The sequence below is a fragment of the Papio anubis genome, chromosome 3, assembly GCF_008728515.1.
Source record: "Papio anubis isolate 15944 chromosome 3, Panubis1.0, whole genome shotgun sequence".
Lineage (NCBI taxonomy): Eukaryota > Metazoa > Chordata > Mammalia > Primates > Cercopithecidae > Papio > Papio anubis.
Window position 1 is genome coordinate 105,911,447 of NC_044978.1, and position 21,647 is coordinate 105,933,093.

At 35.1% G+C, this 21,647-nt stretch overlaps 1 protein-coding gene across 30 annotated transcripts in view; it reads left to right on the forward strand.

Annotated features, from left to right (window-relative positions):
* The window catches only part of ADGRL3 (adhesion G protein-coupled receptor L3), an 864,507-nt gene that overhangs the window by 378,503 nt on the left and 464,357 nt on the right, over nt 1-21,647 (forward strand). For all 30 annotated transcript variants that reach the window (XM_021939122.2, XM_031664067.1, XM_021939135.2 and 27 more), the window contains one exon: nt 6,418-6,631. In XM_021939122.2, the coding sequence (XP_021794814.2) occupies nt 6,418-6,631 (214 nt within the window). The remainder of the gene's footprint in view (nt 1-6,417; nt 6,632-21,647) is intronic.

Below are 21,647 nucleotides of genomic sequence, written 5' to 3' on the forward strand. Positions count from 1 at the left end.
ACAAGGGACCCAACGGAGACTGAAGTGGCAGTGTGTTTTTAATGAACTACTCTCTGAAATCATATACTCATTTATACAACACTAAGTCCTTTAGAAGCGATTCACTCAGTACATCCACATTCAAAAGGAAAGGGAAGAATACTGGAAGAGTATCAAAGAACTGTGAACACATTTTAAAACTGCCACATGTATTGATGGCTGTTGTGAAAGTTTGGTTCTTGTCTTCTTAGTTTAAAGAATTTAAATAAGAGACACACAGCAATGGAGATGCAACATGGAGCAATTTATGGCAAAGAAGAAAGAATATTTTGAAAGTTAGGTGCAGAATAGACAGTACACCCTGAGAGATGATTCAGAGGTGCAGAATAGAGAGTACACCCTGAGAGATGATTCAGAGAGGGCTGCTCATAAGGATGAGACAGCCAGTGTTACTGGGAAAACTCCCTTTATGGGAGTCATCTTACATGATTATTCATGAGAGAGTGGGAAGAGGTGTTACTAGTAAGCATGTTCTGAGTGGTCCTCTGGGTGCACATGTGCAGTAGCTGTACATGCTTGTTCATACATCACATGTCTCATTAGCATCTTAAATCTCCATCCAGGGGTGTGTTTTTCACTATTATAACCAGCAAAGAGTAAGTTTGAGGACAGGTAAAATCAAAATGTGCATGTCCTCCATGGGACAATTCCCTCCTAGAGATAGCTCTTCTTGAATGAGCTTGACTGCAATGTGAGTACTGAAAGGATTGCTCTTAAAGGGCCACAGTTGCTGCATCTCCAGGACATGGTCACTTCCTTGATTACCTATCCTGACTCACTTTGACCTCTTTAAATATCTGCACTCCCTCTCTAGGTTAGCTCATCTACTGCTGTGATTTTTAAGCACTACCTTTTAACTGTCAGATTGATGAAAATCACTCTTCTGATTCATAGACTTGTATATTTAACTTCCTACCAAATTTTGTTCATGACACTAAAATCTAACCATTTGCTTATGTCAGAAACCGGATAGCCATTCTTGTCACTCTCTCCCTTACCTTTCATGTTCAGTCTGTCATCGAATCATATAATTCTTTGTTCCTAAACGTTGATCAAATACATTCTTTGTCATTACCCATTTAAAACAACCATCTTTGCTTATCTTTATTACTACAAAATAGTCTTCTAATTTGCATTTCTTATTGATTCTTTTGTAAAAAATTTTTTGATAGATTTCTTGTCTTGTTTTTAATACACAGGATTTGCAGTAAATGAAATATGAAGGGAAGGAAATGGAAAATAAAAATATAAGCTATTTTTCTGATGCTTTTATAATTGTAGCAAACAGACAAATAGGGCAGTCTGAAGATTTTCATCTCTGCTATATGGAGATTAGGCTGTAGCCCTTATTCTTTTTTCTTTTAATTTAATTTATTTTAATTTTATTTTATTTTATTTTATTTTATTTTATTTTATTTTAAGTTCTGGGATACATGTGCAGGACATGCAGGTTTGTTACGTAGGTAAATGGCGCCATGGTGGTTTGCTGCACCTATCAATCCATCACCTAGGTATTAAGCCGTGCATGCTTTAGCTATTTATCCTGGTGCTCTCCTTCCCCCCGCCCCTGCCCCCAGGCCCCAGTATGTGTTGTTCCCCTCCCCGTCCCCATGTGTTCTCATTGTTCAGCTCCTACTTATAAGTGAAAATATGTGGTGTTTGGTTTTCTGTTCCTGCGTTAGTTTGCTGAGGATCATGCTTTCGAGCTCCATTCATGTACTTGCAAAAGGCATGATCTCATTCCTTTTTATGATTGCATAGTATTCCATGGTGTATATGTACCATATTTTCTGTATCCAGTCTACCATTAATGTGTAACCCTCATTTTTGAGTGGATCACTCAGTGTAGAGCAGTGCATGAAAAAAAAAAAAAAGACAGATTTGACTAGGACATTGAAGACTTGGCCCAGGGAGAGACAGAAAAATGCTTGATTCATCTATCATGTAATTATTTACGTTCCCTTCCGCCAGTGTAGTGGCAGGTGATTTAGTCCATACAGTCAAAATCTTCCTTGAACATATATGAAATGCCCTTCTCTATATTTCTCCCATGAATAAGGAGCACCTTCTTCAAGTCGTCAGTGACCACTGATGTTTCGACTTCTTTGTTCATGCCTCTTCTCTTATTCTATAGATACTCACTTAGCTGCTTTATATATTAACATGGTTTTAGCCTATATTCTACTCCTGAATTCTAGACTCATGCATCCAACTGATTATTAACCATTTGCAGGTATCCTAACACCTTAAATTTAATGCATTTCTACTGAATTAATTATATTTGTTACAACCTCAGCCAATTAATTGGCTACTTGCCTCTTAGACTGTGTTTAGTCTTTTACTTATTGATATGTTTTGTACCATAATTGCATGTCTGAAGTAATATTCCCTTCTTTGAAAGCCCTCTGTTTATAACCTAGGATTACCTTGGCAAGTCTCTGACCCCAGTCCTTGGAGACCAAGAGGAATCACCTGACTCTTGATTGGTCACCTACTTCTAGCCTCCTCACTTCCCATTCCTAGTCTGGTATCTTTAGTTATCACACACAAGTTCATCAAGGACTTACAGCATATTGAGTCAAAAAGCAGCAAATAGGTTTATCAGTAAGGGAGAGAGCCCAAGGAGAAGGAAACAGAACAACAAGAGGTTTCAGTAATGAAGTGGCTAAAATCTCAGAAAAGAAGTAAAAAATCAGATTAATGTCTGTGGAAAACAAGTGAGCAAGAATAGGGAGCTATTTCCATGATCAAAAGAACTTTTCACTAGCTGTATGTTTGATATGAAATTTGGAAACTTTCTGAGGTTCTGGCATCTTTATCAGAGAAGTTTAATTAGTTCATGTCCCTTTAGTCAGTCCTGTGGTCAGTGAGTAGTTCCGAAGTGTGGCATCCTAGCGGAGGGTTTCCAGATTTCACATCTAAACCTTTTCCAATTTATTCAGCAGATATTTATTGCACACCTAATAGATAACACCGTAATCTTTGATATAACAGATTACCTCGTGGAATAAAAATGGGAAGGAGCATAAGAAGGTATGTATATGCCTTCTTTGCTCCAAATTATTATGTTATGAGCCAGTCCACAATGCCCAATGCAATGTTAACCTGGCACAACATGCAGTAGACTATTTGACTGATTACTCTGCATTTGAATTGTTGGCGTTTTCCATGTTTTAGTGTTTTCCTCTTCTAACCACGTCTTTCCATTAGTAGCATGATAACTGAATGGCAGAAACCTTTTCTTAACAAAAATCATTTTTTTTTCCTTTGGAGTTTGGTTGTTATTAAAACAGTAAAATAATTAAAAGTAATTTAAATAGCTAATTAGATAATCTTATAGAGTAGTTTCCAGCAATACATTCCCATTAACAAATTCCCTTAAAGCACGCATCGTTTATGGAGTGCAGTTTGTCACTGGGTTACTGATGATATAAATGCAATTATACACTTAGTGGAAGAAAGCATACACAAATAAACTCTGGTTCTCCATAAAAATTGCCATATCCATAACTGTTGAATCATTCTTACAAGTCCAAAAGATACATGGAAAATTCAGGCCTCGACATTTTAATTGACTTTGCAACTGTCTAGTGTCTGGTACTAAATCATATTTTTGACAGTGAAGATCCAAATTAAAGTTATGCCATTGTTTTGACAAAACTGACCCATGAGTTTATAAACCAAATTCTCCACTTAGTGAAACAAATGCTTTTTGCTAATTTGTTTTATTGTTACATTAACCTTTTTTTTTGTTTATAAAAAAACAACTTAATTGACTAGTTTAGTCAACATACTATAGCTAGATGATGAATTCAATGTTTGGAAGCAGTTTCAATGTGATTTTTTATAAAATGGTTTTAAAAGTTAAGAAACAATTTGTCTCTTAATAAATGTGTAAAAATTTACTCTAAAAGAATTCTGATATTAAGGACTTTTGTGAAAACAAAAACAAAAACACCTCTATGTTCCATTTAAATTCACCAAAGTCCTTTTTTTAATTAAATGATTCTATTATATAAGACTTTAAATACACTATTGAAAATGTCTATATCCATGAAAGTAGAATCTCAGTATTGAAAAGGACTTCAGATTTAAATAAGCATCCAATTTCTGAGTGACAAACAAAGAATTTTATTTTACGGACAATAGAAATGCACGTATCAGAAATTTAGTGTCTATTGTGAGAGTACCTTGCCAAGTGTTGACGCAACAACAAACTTTAAAAATAACATTACAACCAACGTTTAATTGTGCTAACTCTCTTCAGTCAATGCTGTGGATATGCTAGATTCTTCTATGGGTATGTATGTGTGTGCACACGAGAGAGAAAGAGAGAGAGAGAGAGAGAGAGAAATAAAATGCTGAACAACCAGAATGGAATTAACTGTGCAGTGCAGCTTAAAGAACTTCAAGTGACCTGTTAACCTGTTAAGAAGTTTTGCCTAGGGTCTATGGTACAATCATGCTTTTTCAAAAATATCATACAAATGAGATGAAAACCCGTATCACTCTCAACTTTTAAATTACGGGTATATTTCACAAACCAAATCAATATTTTCTCTAAACTTTAAGTGAAAATATTTATAGTTATATGTTTTCCTTTGCCCCTCCATTTTTCACCTCCCTGCCTCTCTCCTCCCTTCTTTTCACATTTCATGCTTTGTAAAAAAGCCACAAGAAGACAAGCACATATTTATTTAAATACATGTCTTTTGTGCATGTGCATATTGGTGATTTAATAAACTATAAATGCACACTTAAGCTATCACGTTTCTCTATAACTGATTCTCTTAATGTGGAAATCAACGTATTTGACAGTTAGTAAACACTTCATTTAAAATTTTAATTACATACTTATAAAAGAAGATTTGTTGAGTTATCATTACTTAACATTTGACTCTTTCCCAATAATGCAGTGATTATGTTCACAATCTTGGAGAGGGAAACTGTTAAACTTGACAGGAAAAGGCAGACATTTTTCTGTATAAAACTTAAATATAGATGTCCAGCAAACATCTAAAATTAAACATCAAGCTAGAAAAAGTGTATTTCTCATAAATGTAAAGGACAAATGTTTATTTTGCTTTTACAAAAAAACTTTTATAACAGCAAACTTTACATAAATGTAAGCAACCATTCACGAATAAAAGCAATATGAAAGGTCAATAAACATATGAAAATATATTCCACAATACAAGTAAAGTAGTACAAGTTAAAGATATTATACCATTCTTTATCACATTGACAAAACTTAAAGGAATTGATAATATTTAGTTTTGAAAAAGAAAGTATTGTTGGTAGAAAGTATACATTTTCAAGTTTATTTGAACTCTATTGATATTTGCCAAATTTGAAATGTATTGCCCTCTTGATCCATCGATCTCATTTTTTAGAAATATACCATAAAATGTATTTGGATAATTAGGTTTTCTCAAATATATTACTGCCGAGGTGCACAGATAGGTTTAGGCTTCCTTGCAGTATTATGACACAAAAACACCAAGACTTTTCCAAGTGTCCATTAACATAGGACCAATTAAATAATTTATATTTTTATGAGATGTAGCCATTAAAAACGAAGGAAACAATATCCAGATATGGAAAGATTTCCATCATATATCATTATATTTATAAATAAAATAATACAAAATATCAAACAATGTGTATAGTGTGATACTACCTGAGTAAAATTACCAGAGTAAAATGAAACGAGGAGTGGGAGAACACACATATGTCTTTTTCTGTGAAGAAAATTATAATTTGGAGGTCTCCACATGGGTAACTAGTTACCTGTTGACTTTGGGGGAAGAGTATGGGGAGGAGCTAAAGGAAAATATAACTTTTCCTCCAAACAAATCTCCATTTTCTTAAATAAATAGCATGCATTAGTTCTACAGTGAAATCATGAAGTATTGCCTCAAACAATGGAAGTATGTTGTAAAATTGAAATAAGATTAAGTATATTTAAAGTCAACAATACTGCAATTTTTCAAGGATGATTTTGTTATTAAAAAGAGAAGACAGGAACACTTGCAAGGTTTATCTGAATATCTGACTGTATAAACTGGATGATATCTCTATCTAGTTTTAATCTGACACACCAGGCCAAGAGTTTAATACAAAATCGACCGTACCTTTTTCCATTTATAAGAAAAACAAATGTGATAAAGATTTTAAGAACTGTTTTTGTTAAAATAGAATAAAAATAGTTATAAAGTTACTGAATAGAAAAATATTCTAGTTTAATTAAAATTATGAATCTTAACTGCTTTGTATCTTGGTATTGATTTACCCCAAACACTGTAAAAGCAAACACATGTAATCTTCCTTTGTATGTGGTAAGAATGGCATCTCTTTTCTTCTTCCTCCTTTTGGCAGCTTTCAGCCGTGCCCCAATTCCGATGGCTGTGGTCCGCAGAGAGCTATCCTGTGAGAGCTATCCTATAGAGCTCCGCTGTCCAGGAACAGACGTCATCATGATAGAAAGTGCGAACTATGGCAGGACTGATGACAAAATTTGTGACTCTGACCCTGCTCAGATGGAGAATATCCGATGTTATCTGCCAGATGCCTATAAGATTATGTCTCAAAGGTATGATACTTCTAATATTCTTTTCTTTGTGCATAATATAAACCTTCAACATGCATCTGTGTTACATATTGAACATAAGAACATAAACAGTGTTATGTATTTTAGGGTATTTTGAAATAGTTTTCCATATCTGACTATTCCGTATATCACCAAAATGCTAATTGCAAACAGCATTTGGAAAGTATTACAATTTACTGGATTATCTGTTACATTTCACCGTCTGCAAGACATTGCATGCTGTTATTTTGATAGTGTTCTCTAGAACTGAGTTCATTACATGAGAGAATAAATGTATTTTTCACAATTTGCAGAAATAGGATTTTCTCCAAATATGGTAGAAAAATTATTTTACTGCTAACAATAACTTTCTAACAATGTAGGGAAAAAAAGAAGTAAAATTAATAGGTAATTTTATAATCGTTAATCAAAATATAGTAAGAGTATTGATTAAGGATTAGTTGGCCATGGAAAATAATTTTAAAAGTATTCTTTTGCTATTCAGCATATGAAATTAATTTAAATATTTGAGCAATCTAAATATGGCCATATTAACATAACATAAATATAAATATATAATATCAGTGGGTAAGAAAAATATTTTTGATTCTAAAAAGACTGGTCAATAGGAATGCATATTATATAAGGCTTAAATTATATTAAAATTTCTTGATAAGTTAGCTATATATTATATATCTCTTAGATATTTGTTCACTATTACCATGCTTTCTTGGAAATCAGGGATAAAGTCATTCATTTACTATAAGTCTACAGCTATTCAGTTATTTCTTTTCCTTCTCTTATTTAATGACTTTTTAAAATATAGGGAAAACTATATTTTAGATAAAACTAAACAAATTGAAGTCTAAAGACAAAAACAGTAGATTTCAAGGTTTCTCTCTCTTGTACTTAAGAAAGCCTTCGTTATTTTTCACCTTTTGTCTTCTTCATATTCAAAATTCTGGCAAGTATTTTTGTGTGTAATTAATACATTCATAGTCGATATCTTATTTTTATAAATTACTGTTGTATAAACTATTAATACAAGTTATAATATGTCAGGTTTTTGATGATCAAGGCATCTGAAGTGTACTTGAAGGATAATGATATCTGGGCAAATCTGAGGGCTTTTAGTTGTCTGTTACTAAAATGACGGCTCATGCTAAGGTGAGCATTAATAAGAAATAAGATATTAAAATTAGAGATTTCATTTGATAAAAGTTTGGTTGCATCTTGTTGTTCTTGTGTGCCTCTATCATTGTTACATGTTTGATATACGTATCTCCAACTACATTAAATGCTATGCCTGAAAGACTTCTAATTATTTCATTGTCTGTAGGTATTTTAATGGCATTTCAGGAGTGGTTTTCTATGAGTACTATTCAGTGGGCACTAGGACTAAATTGTTATGTTTATTTGTTTTAGTTAATCAAACATAAGATTCTGTAGAATTCATTTGGAATGTGAGTTGAGAAGGAAATTCTGCCTTTCTCTGATTCATTTGTCACTTAAAATGTAATAGAAGCATTAGCTCTTTCATCTCTGTATGATTTTCACTGAAATTGTTTTAATCCTTTCATTGATATCATTAACGGCTCCAAAAATAAGCCTTTAATCTTATAATTATTTCAGAAAAGTAGTTATAACGGATCCTTTAGAGCCATTGAACTATATGGGATGCGTACACTAAGTGACAAATCTGTAGAGTAAAAATACTTTAAGCACCGTTAGTAAATCATTTGTGTAAGCCCTCCTGGTGGTTTCACAAATATGAGTTGTCAGTTAGCTGAAATAACTGTGGTTAATTCTCCATGGAAGCAAGTTTCTCACTTGCCTTTTAACTATTAAATGTACTACATTTAGACTTGTCCAAAGTAAACGTTTTTGACTCTCTGAGAAAAGAAATCAGGTTCTATTTTGTAAGCTCCCAAGAGACGCGATGGTCATGGTCATTTAAGCTGCTTTATAATGAACTTAGTTACACTATTATGCCAACCACAGCATGTTAAATAGTGCTAATAATTACTACTTATGATATGGACATCATACTAATGGTATAAACAGTTTAAATAGATTAAAGCATTTAAACTGAAATCATAATGGAAAACATGTTTTTTTAAAAAGTATCTTAATTCTTTTCTTTTGCTTAAACTTCTAGAAAGAGACTGTATCAGAGTCTAAACATTTCTAAGCCTGTCTTATGAAGGATTATTACTCAGTATAAACAGCATTATTATCACTGTATTCGTATATAACCTTGTTTAAAAAGCCCATAACTTGCTTCAGCTTGATGCAGTAGAGAGATGCCCCAGGCAAGGAGCAATATGAAATATCATTGAGGCAGATGTTTGAATACACATTGAACAAAGGCATAAATTAAACTGCATACTGACGTGTAAATTAAAGCTAGGTGTGAAAAATTTGGAAGTTGAATTGAAAGGCTGTAACTCTTGATTTCCATATTTTTCTTCAGTGGAGCTATGTAATCTGATATATGCTGTAGAGAAGCCACTTTCTTCATTGCTTTCCAGATTTCATGTTCTCCAATCACGTGTGCTCTCATGCCATTCTGTCCACCATCCACCAATAGTCCATGCTTTACCTTTGTTTCATTATCTTACCAGATAACTTGTTAAAATATCACAACAGATTTATTTGTCCTTCTCAGGAACTTATACTTTTACTCAATTATTATCATCTACATCCCTCTTTAATCTCATCTAAACATTAACAAACCTATATTATCATACAGCTGCCTTGTCTAAAGCAAATTGTGGGCTTCTAGAAGGCAGACTGCCTGTTAATTTTACCTAAAACCAACTTTGTATATATAAATTAATAAATAAATATGCTCTGTAATTTTGTTATGCCACTTAAAAGCTTTCTTAACTCTATTATTTGAATGGTTTCTATTTCTTTTTGTTTTATTTTTATAAATTTTAGAGAGTTTTTAAAAAAATATTACACATAACTTTGGAAATCTAAATATGAAAATGACAGTTTAGCAACTGGATAACTAGAAATTTTACATTTGGCATTCAGCTTAGGTTTCATGTTATTCTTAACTATTAATGGAAATATTTCAGTTGTTAACCAGCACTTACTTGAAAGTTTACAACGTTCAGTTTACCATGACAGTTACTTTGGGGTTTGATGGATAAATAAGTTAGTTGTGTTTTCTCCCCATCAAACTATGTATTTTTTGGCAGATGAGAAAACTCAACTATATCATTTGCTCAACATTTTACTTTTTATTTCATTTATATGTTATTGAAGAGATTAAAGGAGGAAGGCTCTTTCAGCTAAATGATATAAGAGCGCATTTCACTGGAGAGGAAATCTTAGAGCTGCTTCTTGAAAGATGGCAGCATTAGTGGAACCAGAAGAGACCTAAGTGATACTAGCTATGTAAGTGGAAGAACACTAGTAAAGAACACAAGGGCATAGCTTTTTTCCAGTAATATTTTGCTCATCCTCCGTTCACAAGTTTATTACTGTTCTGCTGTGGACTTTTTATTGATGTATAATATATCTACAGAAAATTGCATATATCATACATGTACACCTCAATTAATTTTCACAAATCAAGCTCATCCATGTAACTATCACAGACAAGGCAGAAAATTAATGTCGCCTTAGAAAGCTCTCCCTTGTGCTCTGCACCAGCCGTATTCCTTCCTACAAGGATTGCCCTATCCTGATTTCGAAAACTCTAAATTAGTTTTGCCCACTTTGTAATTTTAGTAAAAGGTTTCATGTATTATATACTTTTTGTCTGGCTCCTCTCATGTAATGATTTATTTTTAATGTAAATCTGTTGAAGCATTTGTATATCCTGTATAGTTCACTCATTTCAATTGTACAATGATGTTTTTAGTGAACTTAGCAAGTGTTGCAACCATTGCAATAAATCAGTTTTGGAATATTTTTTGTCATCACAATAAGATTCTGCATGCCAATTACTGTTCATCCCAATCTCCTTCCTCATCCTGTGCAATGTCCAATCTACTTTCTGTCTATATATTTATCCTCAATGTATTATTTTAAAGCGAAAAAATGAGTATTTAAAACCAAGTTAAATTTAATGGGCTTTTCAGTGGGGACAATATAGAAGAAATATTGGCAGTTATTTCTGGAGGTATGGAAATAGATATATTGCCTGCATTTTGAATACTCTTAGAATCAAACATCATGAATCTAGACATTTAAAAATTATTTCTTTTGAGTTTTCTATCAAGTACAGGTGTCAAATGTACAAAGTAAGCGTATTTTTTTTTTCTGTTTAAAGGAGTGATCTAAGTTTTGTTTTAGACTCAGGGTGTTCACATATTACAGTCACATTAGGAACATGCAGAAAAGAGAGAGAGAGAGAGAAGGCCAGGTGCTGTGGCTCACACCTGTAATCACAGCCCTTTGGAAGGCCGAGGCAGGAGTATTGCTTGATTCCAGGAGTTCAAGACCAGCCTGGATGTACCGTCTCTACAAAAAATAAAAAGTCAGCTGGACCTGGTGGGGTGCACCTATGGTCCCAGCTGCTCGGGGGTGCTGAGGTGAGAGGATGTCTTGAGCCCAGAAGGTTAAGGCTGCAATGAGCTGTGATCACAACACTGCACTTAACCTGAGTGACAGAATGAAACTGCTTTAAAAAAAAAAAAAAAAAAAGAGAAATAATTGTTTCCCATCTTTCTGAAAAATTAGTTTTCAGTTTATATCAATAGCACTGAAGGTAATTTTATAGGTTACAAAAGATCTTGCGTTCTGCTGAAGTCATTCGGGGTGATGCTAAGAATTTTTTCAACAGTATGAGGAGGTGAAATGCCAGTGGCAGTTTTGGAGTGTACATAGCCTAGTAAGTGCTCTACAATAACTGCATTTATATACATGAGTTGTTCCATTCAAGTATTCTCTTTTACTTCTTTGACAGATCCATTATATATCTCTTATAAACTGTAACGGATCAGAAACAATTCCTCATGTTAGGAACTTTTCCATTGAATCCACATTCTATATAATAAGAAGAAAGAACGACATAGAATCTGTAATATATAATACATTACCTAAGGATTACTGTCTGTGTGCATGTCTTTTTAAATATAGAAGAAAAGAAAGGAGAGAAGGAAGGTAACTTTTTCCAAGGCCCAAATGTAAAAAATATGGAGAAACAGGAAATTTCCTATATGGAAGGCATTTATTTATTTCTTCTTCTCTAATATTTAGCTTCTTTCAATTCTGGAAGTACATTTTGATAATGTCTGCTAAATTACTTTCAAGTATTTCTTGCTATTCATTTAATTTTGAAAGAAATTGTATGTTACCATATGCATTGTTCAAAATTAAAAATTTCATTTAATGATTCAAATATTTCATTCTAGCTTGTGGGGAAAGCTAAAGGGAATTGTGTTAGGTCTGCTTTGCCAACAGGAACTATTAACCCTTTATTGTAGTCATACTCAAAGCCTGGTTCATGGAAATTTGGAATCCCTTTTAAGGAGTCTACAAGGTCAAAACCAGATTTTTCTCTGGTTGTATGCTTTAATTACTTGCTTTTTCTTTTCTGTGTATCCATTACATGTTTTTCATGAGGTTACCACGAGGCTTACAAACACTATCTTATAACCCACTATTTAAAACTAATGACAACTTAACACTGATTGCGTAAAGAACCAAACTCACAAAAAGGAAACTAATAAAAACTCTACACTTTAACTTCATCCTCCCACTTTTTAACATTTTGTTGTTTCTCTTTGTGTCTTATTGTACTGTTTATGTCTTGAAAAGTTGCTCTAGTTATTATTTTTGATTGGTTCATCATTTTGTCCTTCTACTTAAGTCAAGAGAAGCTTATATATCATAATTACAGTGTTATACTAATCTGTGTTTTTCTGTGGGCTTACTGTTACCAGTGAGGTTTTTGTTTGTTTGTTTGTTTCTTTGGTTTTGTTTTGTTTTGTTTTTTCCTTCAGGTGATTTCTTACTGCTTATTAACATCTTTTTTTCTTTCTGATTGAAGAACTCCCTTTAGCATTACCTGTCTGGTGTTGATGAAATCACTCAGCTTTTGTTTGCCTGGGAAGACCTTTATTTCTCCTTCATGCTTAAAGGATATTTTCACTGGATATACTATCCTAGAGTAAAAGTTTTTTTCTTTCAGCACTTTAAATATGTCATGCCACTCTCTCCTGGCCTGTAAGGTTCCCACTGAAAACTGCTGCCGGATGTATTGGAGCTTTATGTCATTTGGGTTTTTTTGTTTTGGTTTGGTTTGGTTTGGTTTTTCCGCTCTGGCTGCTTTTAGGATCCCTTCTTTATCCTTGACCTTTGGAAGTTTGATTATTAAAAGCTTCAGAGTAGCCTTCTTTGAGTTATGTCTGCCTGCTGTTCTATACCTTCTTGTGTTTGAATGTTGGTATCTTTGTCTAGGTTTGGAAAGTTCTCTGATATTATCCCTATGAATCCCCCTTGCCTCTGTCTCTTTCTCTCCCTCCTCTTTAAAGACAATAACTCTTAGATGTGTTCTTTTGAGGCTATTTTCTAGATCCCGTAGGCATGCTTATTGTTTTTTATTCTTTTTTCTTTTGTCTCCTCTGATTGTGTATTTTCAAATAGCCTGCCTTCTATTTCACTAATTCTTTCTTCTGTTTGATCAATTCTGCTGTTAACAGGCTTTGAAGTATTCTTCAGCATGTCAATTGCATTTTCAAGTGTAGCATTTCTGCTTGATTCCTTTTAAGTATTTCAATTTGCTTATTAAATTTATCTGATATAACTCAGAATTCCTTCTCTTCGCTATGCTATTGTTGAATTTCTTTGTGTTTCCTCAAAATGGCCATTTTGAATTCTCTTTCTGAAAGGTCGTATATCTCTGTTTCTCCAGGACTGGTCCCTGGTGCCTTATTTAGTTCATTTGATGAGGTCCTGTTTGCCTGGATGTTGTTGATACTTATAGGTGTTCTTCAGTGTTTGGTAATTAAAGAGATAGGTATTTATTGTAGTCTTTACAGTCTGGGCTTGTTGGTACCTGTCCTTCTTGAGAAGACCTTCCAGGTATTTGAAGGGACTTGGGCCCCAAGCCCAATAATGTTGTGGTTTTTGTAGACTCATAGAGGTAATGCCTTGGTGGTCTTGGATAAGACCTGAAAGAATTATCTCACTTACCAGGCAGAGACTTGTTTTTTTCCCCTTACTCTCAAACATATTGAGTGTCACTCTATGTGATGAGCCAACTGGAACAGGATGTGTAATGATGCAAGTACCCCTGTGACCACCGTCACTGGGACTATGCTGGGTCAGACCTGAAGCCAGCGTGGTACTGGGACTTGTTCAAGGCCTTTCCCTTCAGTGTAGTGAGTTCCTCAGGCCCTGGGAGTGTCCAGAGATGCTGTCTGGGAGCCAAGTACTGGAGCCAAAAACCTTAGCAATTTGCCTGATGTTCTATTCTTCTGCGGCTAAGCTGGAACTCAAACCACAATACAAAATCCTTCCCACTCTTCCCTCCTCTTACTATGGCTGAAGATCCTCTCTTGTGGCTCCCATCACTACTAGTCCACGGGGGTTCTCCAGCCTATCACCAATGTTCACTTAAAACCCAAGGCATCTTCCTCAGCTTGTGGCGAATGTTGCCAGGCCTGGACTCACCCTTCAGGGAAATGTATTCCCATTTGGCCCAGAGCAGGTCCAGAAATGCTGTCTAAGAGTCTAGGCCTGGACTCAGGGACTCCAAGGGCCTGATTGCTGCCTTACCCCACTGTGACTGAGCTGATAAGCTACGGTGCAAGACAGAATCCCCTTTATTTTTCCCTCTGCTTTTCTTAAAAAGAAGAAGTATTTCACCATAGCCACCACAGCTGGGAATGTGATGGGTCTTTTCTGAAGCCAGCACATCTCAGAGCCCAAGGCCCACTGCACACCACCTGGGTATCAATGGTGGTTTTTCAGGGCCCAAGCATTCTTTAGTCAGCAGGTGATAAGTCCTCCCAGGACTGGGCTCTTCGCATCAAGGCAGTGGTCCTTTTTGACCCAGGATGTGTTGAGAAATGTCATCTAGGAGCTATGGCCTGGAATGGGGACCTCATAATTCTGCCCGGTGCCTTATCCTACTGTGGCTGAGCTGGTATCCAAGATGCAAGACAAGTCCTCTTTGTTTTTCACTCTTCTCTCCTTTAGCAGAAGGAAGGAGTCACTTTTATTGCTACAAGCTGCACTGCCTGGGGTTGGAGGAGTGATGGCACAAGCACTCCTTGAGCTGTGCCAGGTGGTGTCTTCCTTAGTCACATGCCACCCAAGTTCACTGGCTCTAAGCCCAGCATAGCACTAGGAATTGCAGTCCTTGTGTCCTAAATTTCCTTTCAAGTTTACCTAGGACCCCAGAGCACTTTGGCCCACAGTGGTGAGGCTTGCCATGAAACCCAAGTTCCAGCCCATGGGATGGGTGATTCTCTTCCATCTAGGGCTGGTCCAAATGCTTCCTCCTTGTGTAGGTGCTGGCTGAGCCCAGCATGGTTTAATTCTCTGCTGTGACGGGGCAGCACTGAGTTCAATGTAAAGTTTCTCAGTCACTCTGTCTCCCTCCCCAAAGTGCACGGATACTCTGTGTACCTCATGACCACTGCAGGGGACTGGGGAGGGGTGTCAATGGCGATTCAAGACTGCTACTCCTGCTCCCCTCAGTGCCCTCTTTTTGCAAAATGAAACTAAAACCAGGTACTTTGATTGCTCACCTGATTTTTGGTTCTTGTCATGGAGCTTTTCTGTGTGCAGACAGTTGTTAAAACGTGCTGTTCCAGCAGAAGGGGACAAACGGTGTATGCTTCCATTCTGCCATCTTGCTCTGCCCCTTAGCTACTTTTAAATACTTGTAAATGAGAAAATGTATCATGCCAGCCTTTTGTAATCAGACTTGAATATAACTAACTGAGTGCTATATAAATTTTACATACTGAGACTTTAGACGGAGCAATCCTCACAATCAAACCTTTTGCTAATAAGTTATAAAAATGAAAGTGAATTTTTACTTGTGCCACACTAGTAACTTTGGTTTATGATATAGTTAAATTTATTATTGTGTAGCCCTCTGGTTTTATTTTTCACTCTCTGCCAGAGCTCAACTTATGCTGAAAACATATTATGAAATTTGCCTCCTTGAATACTGTATCTGTCTACCAATCATAAGCTTTATATTGCCTCATTGTTTATTTATTATTCTCCAGGCAGGAGAATTGCTCAAGCCCAGAAGTTCAACCCCAGCCTGGGCAACATGGTGAGACCTCGTCTCTACCAAAAATTATATTAAATAAGTAATACTTCTGTGGCCACAGCTACTTGGGAGGGTAAGGTGGGAAGATTGCTTGAGTCTGAAAGTTCAAGGCTGCAGGAACCTGTGATTGCCTCACTGCACTCTTGCCTGGGTGACAGAGGAATATCCTGTCTCAAAAAACTGTTGGGAAATAACTGTTATCGCAGTATTTGTTAATATGAAAAAATGCATTAATTGATAATGGCTTCTGTAAAGTTAGATGTTTACCTTATCACTTGTGTAGAAAAAGATATATAAATCATATCTATTTGTAATTAGGATTTCCAAATAGTAAAAGTGAAGTATGTTTATTTTTTCATGCATAAGGGCTAATTTCAATATATAAATATATATGTGTTTGTGTTCTGGCTCAAAAAGACTTGAGATCTTTCCAAAAATGTTAGTGCCCATAACTATTAGTACTATCAATCTTTGAAAATAAACATTTGGAGCTGTTTCTTGGACTCGTTCGTGTATTGAGGAAGTAATGCTTGGCAAAGAATGTAAGTCTACAGGAATGCTGTAATATAAAAAGAAGAAAATACACTTCAAAAGTAATAAAAAGACAAGAAGGAGAGATAGTTATTATAAAAGGAGGAGACTAGCTGTCTATGGGTTAAATGATAGTAGATGATAATTGAACTAAAGGGACCCTTTTCACTTAAGATTATTGATGTTGTTGAATTATTTAGAGCCACTTTGATCCCAAACCTTCACCAATGATCATCTGAACAACTCTGTATATTTTACTATTACATATTAATGTTCTCCTGGAGATTTTAATTTACTTAGCAAATTTAGTGCATCAATATTATATGAAATATTTATGACAGTTCTTTACCAATGCAAACATTTTTTAAAAGATAATATTATAATATGATCCCCTGATTTAGTAACATTGACTTTTTTATTTGTTTCATGGTAATGGTCGTTTTTTTTTTGTTTGTTTGTTTGTTTGTTTTAATTTTACAACTATATACGTGAAGTCCACTAAAGCCTGGATATACGGTACAGCCTTCAGGTTTTCTGTTATAGGTGATATATATTTCATATGTATTTCTCATATATGTTATAGCTACGTATTTCTAACTACTTAGACACTCATTTTTATCTTCTTTCTCTCTTCAAGTCACAAATATCTGTCTTTTTATTGTAATTTGGTATAAAAATACCTATAGCCAGTTTCATCAGTTAAAACCTTCTGGACAGTGGGAATTCTTTATCTGTATGTATTTTAGAAATTAGGGACACAAAACATACTGCTCTCTCACAAATTAGTCTCTGCAATATTTTTCACAGTACAGGTTTTTCACCTTTCTAGGTAATTCAAGTAGATCATGCCTGAGGAGATATGATCCTGAATTACTTTCTAAGTTCATTTCTAAAGCAAACATAGAGCCCTTCAAATGGTTTATAGTAAGTTAGCATTTCCCTGCTGTGACATTTTTAAAAAATGTGCAACTATAACAACAAACATGTGTGTTGTAATTTTTTATGGAAAGTCATAGAAGTGGAAAAGCATAAATAATATTAGCAGCATAAGCCCACATGGATACTGGAGGGCAACATGAACCTCCTGCAAACTAACAGAAAAGTGGATCTTAATGTAATTTGTGAAGTACATAGCATCTAAAATGTTACACATGAGTGAATGTGAAGGAAAATAATTCTCATGAGATGCTATCAGATACATATCTATTCATATTTCATAGTTGTAATTCATTATAAAATAATAGCAACAAATAACAAAAAGAAGTTACAACATAAATCTCATCCCCTACATTCCTTTAATCTGTTGTATTGTAATTTTTTGTCAGAAATAATTGAAGAATATGTGTTTTGGTGGTTACAGAATGAACTTAAATATCCTTAGAGTGGCACCGTTGAAAGTAGCATGCCAGTGGTGTTGGCATCCATGTGAACACACAAATTTACACACATACGAGTGAGATCATAACGTCTGATGTAAGTATATAGGGTATATATGACATATATTTGTAAGATGCAAATTAATTTCATAAAAAATGTTATCTAATGGTTTAAGATTTCAAAAAGCTTTTTTCATTTATTAAGGAGTAAATGACTCTGTTTTCTCCATTTTTTATTTAAAATTTTGTTTTGATTTTGTCAGGATGATAGATCAGACATAATTATTTTATTTTACTGATGACAGAGCTGATACTCCAACTGGTAAGAGATTAATACAAGGATATGACCCTATGCCTTGTAGGGACCAAGGGAAAACTTACCTTTTGCTTCCTGAAGGTTCACTGAAAAAATCAACTCACTAAAGGCACATTAATTGGATGAAATACATACAAATTTTAGGAATGTGTACACAGAAGTCTTCAGAATGAAGACCCAAAGATACAGGATAAATCATTCATTTTTATGCTTAGGCTCAACACAGTATGGACAGCCATGTAGAAATATGATTACACAAAATGGTATGGCCTAATGCTAATAGACTGAGTGAGTGGGGAAACCCAGCAAGCCCCATCTGTCTAGATTCTTCTTGGCCTCTCAGATAATTCTTTCTTTCTGGGTATGGGGCAGGACCCTCTCTGGAATGGGAGTTTTATCACCTACAGTCAAACAAGATAGGTCAGATAATTCCTTTTTGTTATTTGAGACAAAATCACATTCTGCAGTCCAGGCTGGAGTGCAATGACTTGATCTGGGCTCACTCCACCTCCCGGTTTCAAGCGATTCTCCTGCCTTAGCCTCCTGAGTAGCTGGGATTACAGGCACCTGCCACCACGCCTGGCTAAGTTTTGTATTTTTAGTAGAGACAGTTTCACCCTGTTGGTCAAGCTGGTTTCGAACTCCTGACCTCAAGTGATCCACCCGCCTCAGCCTCCCAAAGTGCTGGGATTACAGGCATGAGCCACTGCGCCTGGCTTAGATAATCTCTTTATGGTCAGTTTTTCCAAGGAAAGCAGGAGGGAAAGGTAGAGTAATGATTTCAGGTATTATGGCTAGCCTTGGGGAAAGGGGTTTCTGATTTCTGTGGCTGTCCTCCAGGATGAATGGTACTGAGACAGGAGAGCAGAAGGTCAGAGAAAAATTTTTGCTTCTGCGGCCACTTCTGAGGCCTTCATTTTGGGGTATTGTTTTCTGAGTCACAACAGCTTTTACTCCAAGTTTAATTTTATAAATAAATTTTCTGAACTAGTTTATTTGGAAAGCAAAATGACTGATATTTGTTATTTTCATAGAAAAGTGTATCTTCCATTTATTGGCAGGATAAAAAATTGATTTAAACTGAAAGTTTTCTAGTTAAAAGAGGAAATGGGCCAGGCCTGGTGGCTTACGCCTATAATCCCAGCACTTTGGGAGGCCAAGGTAGGTAGATCACGAGGTCAGGAGATCGAGACCATCCTGGCCAACATGGTGAAACCCCTTCTCTACTAAAAATACAAAAATTAGCTGGATGTGATGGTGGGCGCCTGTAATCTCAACTATTCGGGAGGCTGAGGCAGGAGAATTGCTTGAACCCAGGAGGCGGAGGTTGCAGTGAGCCGAGATCACTCCACTGCACTCCAGTCTGGGCAGCAGAGTGAGACTCCGTTGCAAAAAACAAACAAATAAAAAACAAACCAACGAGGAAATGGATTGGAAATGAGATATTCAACAACTGCAGATTTTTTTAAGAAAAAGTTGTCTCCTGGAGCTCCAAAATTATGTTAGGTTTAGGAAGGTGTTTAGAACCCAGACCCCCCTACTCCTCAGATACTTATGCCTCATCTGTAAATTCAGAGCATGTGGTTTGAAATCTTCGCAATAGGCTTTGGTTTGGCATCCAGGCCACATGTCCTGGTACACACTACTTTGAAGCAATTTAGAATACTTGCTTTGAAGGCTTATTATAAACATATAAAAATCTGTTTTTCCACAAGGATAGCACAAGGATAGCACCAGAGTGTCAAAGAGGTTATTATTGTGACTAGAGATCAATGTTTTTACATGGTCCTCTGTTACTGAATCAGAGGTGTCATTCTGGATTTTGATAATGTTTATTTCTCTATATAAGTCAAAATAGAAGGGTTTAAAGAATTCGTGTCTGAAAAATAATCTCTCTTTATTATGCCTTTAGCAATACGTTGGCTTCACGTTCTAAAGAAAAAAAGGTATATTTACATTTGTGAATGTTTTACGTTTTACTTGTCCATTGATACGTAATTCTTTTCTTATATGACTTTTGGGTATAGAATTCTGGTTCTGGGAAAATTCTTACAACATATGCAGTTTAACCTTCAATATCAGAAAAGTTTTAGAAATTGGGGGCATTTGTTTTTTATTTGGGGGCATTCAGTCTTTTAAGGATTCTAGCACATCAAGCTTCATTTCTATAGTATGGATAGTATCTATTCCCTACCCCACTCCTTCCTTTGCATTTCTATATAAGAATGCTGTTACTTTTTTACTTTAAAATTATCTCTCTTTGAATTTGAGTCATTGTGATTTACAAGTTTTCAATTTATCTATTACCAACTGGGTCAAAAATCTAGTAGGCCAATTTCAACAAAGATACTTTGTTTCCTTTCAGATCACACAGGGAACACCCATTGCTTTGTCTTTTTGTTTCATAGAACTATACTCTTTAATATTCTACCATTTGACCAGTTTTTGAAACCTATAGAACACAATCTTTATTTTAGTAACTGTAAAAACAACAAAATATTTCCTTTCCTTAATCAATTTATGTCAATTAAACAGAATTTTAAAAATATGAGTGAGTTCTGCACAATTAATTCAAACTATTCCCACAGAGAACAATAAACTTTGGTCATAATTTTGGGAACAAGTTTTTGCACATATTTGATATTGTGTTCATGAAGTCCAAATAACCATGATTGTAAATACATTATCATTTTTCCTACAGTTTTCAGAACCTAGATGATATTACAAAAGCATCTGTTTACATGCTAAGACTCATAAATATTTCAATTTTAGTTTTCCCTATCATACTTAATGCCAGTGGTGGTAGGGACTATTCTGTAAGCATTCAGCTGTGGCCATTCTGTTAAGGAAGGCAATATAATTGTTTTTGAAAAGATTTTCAGAGGTGCATGGATAAATAGAAATAAATTTGTATCTTCTTTTAGCAGGTAAGTGGAAGCACTACTATTTTAAAGTCTTTCAAACTACTATACTTAGGTATTTCCATCATCTACGTGTCTTAAAGTGATTAATGTTTTCTAAAACAAGTTTTCTAGTATTCTGCCTTCTGCATGATTGTGAATATACATTGTTAGATCACAAATGTGTTAAGGAAATTTCACTTTTAAGCAGGATAAAATCTAAGATAAGTAGTAAATAATAATAAGTAGTAAAATAAGTAAATGATTAATAAATAAATGAAAATACATTGGTTCAGATAACTGAATAATGAACTTGGCCTTTGAGTTGCTTGATCCATGCTAAAATGACCTCCCTGTCTTTTATCTGCCCACCCTGGTTTGGTTGCTTCCTTAGAATTCCAATGTGTAATAACCCCCAGTAACCCTAGGGTCTCCCCATCAAAGCTAAAGCAGTTTCAAGACTCAGTAAGTCCAATGAAAAGCCTCTTTATCCCTACATTTCCAGAAAAACCCACTTATCCTTATTGGATCATCTTGACATCATATCCCTAAAGTAATTACTTGGTGAGAGGATGGGAAGCATAGATTGCCTTAAACCAGTGACTCTCATCTGGGGTTAATTGTGCCTCCATGGAATACTTGG